The sequence below is a fragment of the Cebus imitator genome, unplaced genomic scaffold (assembly GCF_001604975.1).
Source record: "Cebus imitator isolate Cc_AM_T3 unplaced genomic scaffold, Cebus_imitator-1.0 Scaffold353, whole genome shotgun sequence".
Classification (NCBI taxonomy): domain Eukaryota; kingdom Metazoa; phylum Chordata; class Mammalia; order Primates; family Cebidae; genus Cebus; species Cebus imitator.
Window position 1 is genome coordinate 1005961 of NW_016107668.1, and position 10762 is coordinate 1016722.

At 37.4% G+C, this 10762-nt stretch overlaps 1 protein-coding gene across 3 annotated transcripts in view; it reads right to left on the reverse strand.

The window, feature by feature from the left end:
- The window catches only part of GNB4 (G protein subunit beta 4), a 55774-nt gene that overhangs the window by 1493 nt on the left and 43519 nt on the right, over window positions 1-10762 (reverse strand). For 2 of the 3 annotated variants that reach the window (XM_017506304.2, XM_017506303.2), the window contains exons 5-9: window positions 9499-9562; window positions 7536-7698; window positions 6422-6488; window positions 6124-6325; window positions 3427-3643 (exon numbers count right to left, since the gene is read on the reverse strand). In XM_017506304.2, coding sequence (XP_017361793.1) covers window positions 3427-3643; window positions 6124-6325; window positions 6422-6488; window positions 7536-7698; window positions 9499-9562 — 713 coding nt within the window. The remainder of the gene's footprint in view (window positions 1-3426; window positions 3644-6123; window positions 6326-6421; window positions 6489-7535; window positions 7699-9498; window positions 9563-10762) is intronic. The other variant, XM_017506305.2, reaches the window with a different exon arrangement.

Sequence of the window (10762 nt, forward strand, 5' to 3'; positions counted from 1 at the left end):
ACAAGGTCAAGAGATCGAGACCATCCTGGTCAACATGGTGAAACCCCGTCTCTACTAAAAATACAAAAAATTAGCTGGGCATGGTGGCACGTGCCTGTAATCCTAGCTACTCAGGAGGTTGAGGCAGGAGAATTGCCTGAGCCCAGGAGGTGGAGGTTGCGGTGAGCCGAGATCGCGCCATTGCACTCCAGCCTGGGTAACAAGAGCGAAACTCCGTCTCAAAAAAAAATCATTTTATAATTCAACTTGTATCTAGGAAAACATATGCAGACAATTATTCCGCATCTCTAGTAAGTTCATGATATTCCATATTTTGCTACCAAGCTATGTTATTTTTAACAAAAACAAGATTTTCAATGAAGTTCACTGAAGTAGCCCTTTACCCACAGGAACAACAAAAACATAAGAATAAAGCTGCCTTATATCACTGCTTCCAAGAATACCAATCTTATGCCAATGACCGAACTCTGGAATGTTAATGGTTATAACTTTCTGAAATCATGAAAGTCATCTAGTTTTCATTTCTTTTACATATTAAATTCACTTGATGTATTCCCAATATTTGGGAGGAAAACAAGAAATACAGTAAGATTAATAAGAGAAATTAGAATACATCAAATACCCAAAAGAATTTTTAAAATACACTGTATTTGAATTTCCATTATCTCTCTATTCTTAAGCATGTCATTTTCCATCAATCATCTCAGGAATGGAATTTCATCTTGTCTAACTCTTAATACTCTCTATAGTGTCTCCAGTATGACCATGTTTGAAAATGGGAAAATTTACCATTAGGAGTTGAAATAACAACAACAACAAAATGAACACTGTGGCTACATAAATCGCACTGGAGGGGGAATGAATTTGTAATTGGCAAGTCAGGATTCAATTTTAAGTTGAAAGTTTCAGTTGAGTCAACTTGAAACCCACTGTAAGCAAAGCAAAACTAAAACTCAAGCATGTAAGTGTAGACAAGCAGCACACTTTTATTTTGTTACGGATACTAATGGATTAGATCCAGGCAAAACACCAAATACCTTTAAAAATCAGCTTTAAGCAACAGAATATTTCCAATAATCTACTTGGAAAGTGTAAAACTGTGAACCATGTAGTCTCTTAAAAGAGGTTGTAGAAAATTATTCCTGGAAAAGCTAACACTGCCTCTGCTGCCTCAGGAACCCCAACAACTGCATGGCGGGTGTTAAAAGGGTAAGGACGTAAACCCACAAGGACAGTGAGAGCAGGCAATGGCAACAAACCTCTGTAAATTAGATGGTGGCAACCATGTTAATGACCCCCAAAATACTGACTGCAAAATGAACGATCTAGTAAGCCAAGTAACAAAATTACACTGCAGATTCTCCAAAAACATCCCTACTAGGTGGAACCAGGTATCTCTGGAACAGGTAGGGGCAAAGTCAGAGTAAAATAAGATTGCACCGGAAAGTGTTCATGAATCAGTAAGACCCCCTGGTGTCCCTTCCTCTACTCTGCAGAGTCCAGTGATGAATCATCTTGCACTGTGGCCTAAGACTAGAGACTCCGTCACTCGAGAGGGTGAAACAGGGTCTCCGGACTGCAAGAAAAGGGGCACAGATGTGACTGATAAAACTGTGCTTAAATGGGGAGGAAAGAATTTACTAGCTAAATGTTGTGGCCTCTCAGGTTTTCTCTTGAAATCAGCCCCCAACTGGCAGCCAGCTTATACTTCATGGAGGAAAGTGGAAGATGGAAATAGGCAGAAAGGCAGACATGGCAGAGTTTCTCAGTGAATGGCCAGGCAGATCACCTTTCAGGGGCCAGAATTAGCACACCAGCCATGTGCTCAGAGCTTAAGTGGTTTTAGTGCCTCACTCTTAAGTATGAATAAGAAACTAACCATTTTAAGGAAATTTCCAAAAAGGACAGGGAACCCCAAAAATGAATGAAAAAACCAACTTGGAAACACAAAAGACTATGCTTGAAGAAGAAACTTAAAAAACGAATTCACTTATAACCTCAGAGAAACATAAGACTTCATTTATCAACAAAAGAATGGGTGCCACAAAAAAAAGAACAAAATAGCTCTTAAGTTAAAAAGATGGTAGCAAAAATGAAAACCAAAACTTCACAGAAGGGTTGAAACCCAAGGTGAAGTTTCCTCCCAACAGATAAAGTGAAAAAGATGGAAAATAGAAGAATATAATTAAAAAGTCAAAGGATCAGTCCAGGAAGTCCACTCAACATAATGGGAGATCTAGGAAAAGGGAATGATGATAACAGAGAACAAATAAAAGTCAACAACCCCCCACCCCCAGTTTCCCTGTTCTACAGAGTAATGAGTTTCCAGATCAAAAAGGCTCACTGGATAACCCACCACAATGAATGAAAATGATCCACTCCAAGATGTCAAAACTGGCAGACAGTGTGAAGATTCATTACTGAGAAGTATATCCAAACTAAGAATATAAACCAAAAAATTCACTCTAGAAAATACAAAAAACCTGCATGGCAAAAGAAGTCACAACGTCTCACAGCTCAACAGCAAATAACTTTTTAAACACTGAATGTCGTTCTAAACAAAATTTATCATATGGGAAAAATTGGTTGGGAAGAAGATGGCCATGGCAGGAGCAGCTTAAAACCAACCCTTATCCATGATAACAGGTCAGCAACAATTAACATCCCTAAAATTAAAACAACAGCAATACAGGCATGTTATTTAGAGATATGTAAGTAAGGTGATTCAAGCCTGTAATCTCAGCTACTCCAGAGGCTGAGGTGAGAAGAAACCAACCTTAGCAACATAGAGAGACTCTGTCCCAAAACAAGGGGGGATAGAGGGGGAACCAGGTAAATGACTAAATGTATAGTTACTTTGGGGAGCAGAAACTATGCATCAGAAATGAAACAACTGCTGTGTTTTGGTAACAGGACAATTGGATTCCTTTAAGTATAATTTTGATTTTTAAAAATAGTTATAAATTACTCTGTGTGACTTGTTATTAATGAAGATCCCCAGTATGGCTGAATGTGTATTATCATCTTGTGGAAGCTGCAGAGGAGGACTCAGAGTATAGGGTTAAGGGAAGACCACAGGTCTATGTCCTGTCCCATACAAGATCTGCTTCAGAAAGAAGAAAACCAGCAGTTAGTGTTTCCTGTCAGGTGATCAAAGTGTGATTTCTAAAATACCACACTGAATCATATTCACTATCCATCTTTAATTCTAAAACCTACCAAACAAGAAAACATTACAGAATTCAATGTGACTCTTCAGAAAGCAAAAATATAAATATGGCTTATGGATTATAACCACAAACAAAGGGAACCATTGGGTTACCACTTTCCACAACTCCAAGATGTCCATGGAGGCCTAGAACACAACTGATGGGAATCTCTTCTGCTTCCTGAAAATCAGAACCTAATGTGGACTTATTTACTAACCTGCACGATCTCCTTTTAGTGTGTCCCATACATTACAATTAAAGTCATCGTAACCGGCCAACAAGAGACGCCCACTTTTTGAGAAGGCTACGGAAGTGATTCCGCAGATGATATTGTCATGAGAATACAATAATAACTCTTGGTCTGCACGAAGGTCAAAGAGCCGGCAAGTGGCATCATCAGAGCCAGTGGCAAAGGCATATCCATTTGGGAAAAACTAGACAGGAAAGGAACAAACATTTATTCTACAGATGTATGCAAATCATAAGAGGCAGTGAATAACAGACAAATCTAGACTCATATTCCAACTTGGCTACTTAGCAGGTGAGCGATGTTGGGCACTAAAGCTTCTTAAATTCTTTGGGCTTTAGACTCCATTTCAGAGTGTTGGTTAGGATTGAATTAAATAACATGCAAAGTACACAGCCCATTGTTAGCACACAGCAAGTATTCAACAGATACTGCCTCTGGTTTCCATGTCATACTGAAACACTGCAGGCAAGTACTCATATTTATAGAATGTATACGTGTGTGTGTGGCTACAATGGAAGGAATGGTGAGGAGATAAAAGGTCCACAATCCTGATAGGCTTATAAACACCCCTTAGGACAGTTCTTTTTCAGAATTCAGATTTTTTCAGAATTTCAAAAGCAAAACCCAAATCTACCAAGTCAACATTAGTAAATAACACTATTCAAATCCTCAATATCTTACTTCTTGCCACATTAGGATATCCACATTCACAAGTTGTCTACTGAAGTCTCCTACACAATGGTGTTTTGGGTCCCTGAATTTTTAATTGCTTTTGTTTTATGAATTTCAATGTTACAGCATCACTGTTGTCTTTTATTAATGCACAACTCTCACTTAAAGTTTTTGCTCCAATTCTACTTTGCTTAATAGTAATATAGTAATATTGCTACAGATTTCCTTCCAGTTTATGACTTATCCATTCTTTTACTGTTACATTTAGCCTTCCTGGGTCATTTTGTTTTAGGTTTGTTTCTTGCAAACAATATTATGGTTCAGTTTATTCTATATCTTTTTAATAGCAGTAATCATTTACAGGTAATGCCTTAAGTAATCGATTATTCATGGTCTTAATCTCTTATCCCATATTATATTTACTGTATTTTCTCCCCCACATCATCACTCTGGTTTCTGATACTAAAAATTCTTGGGTCACAGTATTTCCCCCTTAACACTGGGCAGATTATTGTTCAGGAGCCTTCCAGCAGTGTCTGTTGTGAAAACATCTGAGGTTAGCTTGGTTTTTAAATCTTTTATATCTAGGTAATCTGTGTTTTCATCTTGGATTTTATTCCCTTATTTTTTGATACTCTAAATTCAACAGGATGTGTTGCTTTCTTTTAATTACTGTTTTTTGTTTTTTTTTGAGATGGAGTCTTGCTGTCGCCCAGGCTGGAGTGCAGTGGCATGGTATTGGCTCACTGCAACCTCCACCTCCTGGGTTCAATTGATTCTCCTGCCTCAGTCTCCTCAGTAGCTGGGATCACAGGCACGTGCCACAATGTCCGGCTAATTTTTTGCATTTTTAGTAGAAACGGGGTTTCACCATGTTGGCCAGGGTGGTCTCGAACTCCTGACGTCAAGTGATCTGCCTGCCTCAGCCTCCCAAAGTGCTTGGATTACAAGCATGAGCCATGGTGCCAGGATCCACTTTTAATTACTTTTTAAAAAGTACTTCGTAAGACTCTTGGACCTTCAACTCAATGTCTTTCCTCAACTGAGATATTTTTTAAAAATTATTTCTTGGCTATACTTCTGCTTCCAGTCAAAATGAAGTAACAGTGATTGGATTTGCTCCATGCCTTAAAGGAGAATCACTTGAACCTGGGAGGCGGAGGTTGCAGTGAGCCAAGAACACACCCTGTAAACTTTCATGGTAAGTACTTCACAGTACTGAGGTTCATGAAGATTAAGCAGCATGACTAGTTTCACACAGGTACTACTGGCAGCAGAATTAAGATTAGATCCCAGATTTCACTGACTTCAAAAGCTATACTCTACACTCAACAGCTGCTTTTTTCTTCCTTATTATTCTCTCTTTTGAGTTGTTTCCCTTGGTCCCAGAGATATGAGACTTTTTTCTCATCTAAATTCACCGTTAGAACATCCACAGTCTGCTTGTTTACTCATGATAATCTATCCCTCTACTTTTTTGGGGGAAAAAAAAACGATATTCACCAGCATAATCCTAGGCTGCCAGGCACAGTGGCTTATGCCTATAATCCCAACACTTTGGGAGGCTGAGGTGGGAAGACTGCTTCAGCTCAGGAGCTCAAGACAACACAGCAAAACCCCATTTCTACAAAAGTTGGCTGTGCATGGTGGTGGGTGCCTGTAATCCCAGCTACTCAGGAGACTGAGGTGGGAGGATCGCTTGAGCCTAGGAGGTTGAGGCTGCAGTGAGCCATGATTGCTCCACAGCACTCCAGCCTGGGCGACAGAGCAAGAATGTCTTAAAAAAAAAAAAAAATCCAACAATAACAAAAAAGATCTACAACTATGAATTGAAGCTTTTTAAAAAAATCAAACCCTTATTACTTGGACATTCCAAGTTATAAGAGCATATTATTTATAAAAATCCTTGAAGGCAATTTTTTGTGAAAATCATGCCATAGAGCTCAACACTTTATGCATAATAAATTTTCTCTGGAAATACTATTCACTTACACTGACAGCATTAATATCTGAGATGTGTCCTGTGAAAGACTGTCTACACATTCCATCTCGAATATCCCATAATTTGGAAGAGGCATCGCAAGCACCAGAAACAAAGGTCCTCATGTCAGGACTCAGGGAAAGACCCATCACATCTCCAGAATGCCCAGTGAATGTGGTGGTCTGCTGGGCAGTTTCAATGTCCCATAAAGCACTGTAATTAAAAACAAAATAACACTTAATGACAATTATGTCATTTCCTACGACCACCCTCAAACCTATAACCAGTGTTCTTCTGGAATAAACTTACCAAGTTGTATCTCCTGAACTTGTAACAATTTGGCTGTCATCTAAAAAACGACAGCAGGACAAGTACCCTACAGTATAAAGAGTAGCAAATTTTAGGTTATCACTGATTGAATAACTTAGTTACCATATGAAATAGCAATATATAGTTTTAAAAACAATACTTGGGCAACAAGTGCTTCTCAATATAATCTACAGTTCTGTTTTTAGTTACTAAAAAATCCTATGTTGTCTATAAACTACATTTTATCAACAAGCCATTCTTAGGGATTTAACATGTTAATGACATGTGCTGGGTACCCTGAAAGTTACCAAATTGAGAACTATAACCTTGGGAAGAACTATAATCTATGGCCAACTGTGTTAAGCACCTTGGCTGTTAAAATACTGTGAGAGGGCTAATTCACCTCATAGTTAGCCCTGCTCTGCAAGGAGCAGTTAAAAAAAAATTTTTTTTCAAATGAAAATATTTAAAAAATAAAAATAGTATAAAAAATCAGAAGAACAACAGTGAAGACTTCATGGAAGATGTGGCATCTGAATGTTTAGCATTCATCCGTGTTTCAAAATATGGAAATGGCAGGCAAACACCGTTCTAGAGATTTTGTAAAAGCATGGTCAAATAGTATGGTCAAAAATTCAGATGGATAGAAGCCAGACAAGTGGCAATAAATTCCTGATTAACACCACTAACCCAGTGCTACACTCTTGAGCTATGATGTGCACACTGGCAAACAAAGCAATACACTATCATGGTTAAAAGGACTTCACCAATGTACCTTAATGCATATCTCCAATCATGTAATTGAGTGCAGATGCCACAGCCCTGGAATTCTTATATGGCAGCAAATTTTATTTTCCTCATTTTTGATGAGTTTGAATTCTGTGCAGTAAATTCATCATTTTTACAAAAACAATACAGCTATTTTTGAAAGAAAAAATTATAAACATGTACGATTATAGAAAGTTAATGTTTCCGTTGTTCATAATAATTTCTACTCCCACCCAATTAATCCTCATCCTTTAGCCAGCCGAGCACAATTTGTCATTTGTCCTTGATCAGCACATTCTACACAAGGAATCATGTGTGGTGGGAAAGAATATTTAGGGAAACTCACCTGTGTGGCCTGGCAACTCTCGGCTCACTCTCACATTTCCCTCTCTGGTCTTTAAGTTATATATAGAGCAGATGTTGTCCAAGCCTCCACAGGCAACATAATTACCAGAGGGAGCATAAGCGCAGGTCATCACCCAGGAGGACCTCAAAGGAATAGCATGCATCTGTGGAGCACACACCACACATCACTGAGATTACAAAAACAGACATCTATTGCAGAAACCCATTTACAATGAAGTAAATATTACTAAAAATTAAATACACCTAGGAAAGATAAATCAAATAAAATAATGTAATGGCTTGAAAAAGTCAACCATGAAAAATAAAACACTAACGCACATTAAGATGCCTGTTATTTTGTATTATCCAATCATTTGAGTCAAAAAGTGCTCTTTTTGGAAATAATTATCTTGATAAAATAAAGAATATAAAGATGTTTCAATGTTAATATATTGCCAAATACTTAATATGAATATTAATTTGAAAAACTAAGTGTAAAATGTTAAAGGTTTTAATAGAATTTTCGTTTTTGTAATAGTGCTCAAAAGAGAAATTTCCTCCAACGTAACTCTGAGCAAGAACAAGGGCTATAATTAGCAAGTATCAGAGTCAATTACATGGGTCTTCCATGAAAAGATGACATTAGCATCCTTCTATTAATAGGCAGTTATTCTGGGATCTCATTCAAACAATGGTGAAAGTTTTGCATTGATCTGGTCACTTGTTACCCTAACACCAATCATTTGAAGGTCCAGATGGAAAAAAGTAAGATGTATGAGAATACCAAGGCTACACAGTCCATATAGGGAATCAACACATAGCAGGATTACTACTATGCTGTCACTTAACCTAAAATAATATGCTTAAAAGACATTTTTTTAAATGAAAATATAGTTGAAAGATAACATGCTTAATGATTAATAAAAACTATTACATTACAGAATTGTCTTAGCTAGCTTTAAAATCTCGGTCAGGGGCCGGGTATGGTGGCTCACGCCTGTAATCCCAGCACTTTGGGAGGCCGAGGCGGGTGGATCACGAGGTCAAGAGATCGATACCATCCTGGTCAACACGGTGAAACCCCATCTCTACTAAAAACTACAAAAAATTGGCTGGGCATGGTGGCGCGTGCCTATAATCCCAGCTACTCAGGAGGCTGAGGAAGGAGAATTGCCTGAACCCAGGAGGCGGAGGTTGCGGTGAGCCAAGATCGCGCCATTGCACTCCAGCCTGGGTAACAAGAGCGAAACTCCAGAGCTCAAGAGCATCTCAAAAAAAAAAAAATAAAAAAAAAAAATAAAATAAAATAAAATCTCGGTCAGGTTGAAGTTATTGTTTATGTCACGAAAATGGTATTTTCAAATGTTTAATGAAAATACTACTATGTATACACAGAGTATAAAGGTATTAAACTTATGAAAGTATTCCTGAAGCGTTTTCACTACTACTCAACAGTTTAAAACTGGAGATTGCTTCCAGTGGATGTACTAAGACCATCCACAGTCTTTACCACCAAGAGATCTAAACAAGTTGTCATTTGCCTCCAATCTACTCTATATTCTACGCAGTCCAGAAGCACAAATCAAAGCCTGAACTGGGCCAAAGAGCTTTATACTACCCATCTAACTTATCCACAACTAGAAATAAAAATCTCAGGGTCTTTGTCATATTTGGAAGTGGGGATTTTTAAAAAAAATCATTCATTAGTTTAATGACTTTTTAATAAAATGGTACTCTTTTCTAATATTCAAATATTAAATATAAGCTCTCTAGTAAAACACAAGAGTAATCTTCGGAAATAAAAAAGAGTTAAACATTAAAAGTAAACACTAAGACAGAAGAACTAAATTAAACAGTAAATTTATCTCAGAAACCAATTAAAGTTTGAGGTAAAAGAATAAAAAGAACTGGTGAACAGCAAAACAAATATAGGGTTATTTAAAAGAATTATTAAGAAATTCTACCTTATTTGTTGTATAGCTATCCCAAATAATTAATTTTCCATCTTGGGAAGCACTGACTAGCAGCCTAGAGGAACAAACACAAAAATAATTTGATATTTAGAGGGAAAAAACAACTGAAATTGGTTATGTACTGCATAATGTAGAATTCAGAAAAAAAAAAAACATTTTCTAATTAAAAACTTGATACCAAAAAATGTTCTTCCAACTTGTAAAAAAATTTGTGCTGCATGCCAAAAATTTTGAACATATTTCATAAAATAAAATTTAGCAACTGATTAAAATGTATGGGTATGATTAAACTTTTTTGTGGTAACAACATTTTAGTTAAACAAGGTTTGGGTGGATATTAGCTAACTGGTTTAGTACTTACTGACTTACTGAAATTTAATGACAAGAATGTACACAGAAGCCTAACAACCATATTCATTCAATCTAAAAACACCACTGAGAGCCTGAGAATATGACAGCACTAGAGGTACAAAGCAGGATACATCTCCTGCTCTTGAGGCCTCTACCATCTGGTGAAGAGAAGACATTTACTCATATTTATATTAAATAAGTGAAAACTGCTAGAAGAGGGGTATAAAATCAATGCCACAGGAGAGTAAAGGAGAAACCATGGCTAGCTGAGTTAATCAAAAGAGAATTAGTCTTGAAAGAAAATGTTGAGAGCTCAAGATAGGGAAAAGGCTGTTATTTTAGGAGAAAGCAATGTAAGATCAATGACAGGTAGAAAAACAGTATTTCAGGAATTGTGAGTCTTCCAGTTATACAGAGTTTGTGAGAAAAAGGAAAAGTAAGTAGAGAAAAGCAGACTGGGTTTAAACTGCAGTTTGTTAAGCTAATAGTATGAACTCCTAAATAATGTTATAGCCACTAAAGAGTCCTGGGTGATAGTTTCATTTTTCTATAAAGATTAATAGTCTTGAGAAAACGTTTAAGGAAAGCAAGAACCATTAACATTGTTTTCAAGTTATATTTTGAGTTAAAAGTTTACTTTATCAATAGGTAAATTATTTTTATCTTTTTATCTTAAACTTCTTTAAGAAAAAGAATTAAGACATTTGGCTGGGCGAGGTGGCTCACAGCTGTAATCCCAGCACTTTGGGAGGCCCAGGCGGTTGGATCACCTGAGGTCAGGAGTTCAAGACCAGCCTGGCAGGCCGGGCGCGGTGGCTCAAGCCTGTAATCCCAGCACTTTGGGAGGCCGAGGCGGGTGGATCACGAGGTCAAGAGATCGAGACCATCCTGGTCAACACGGTGA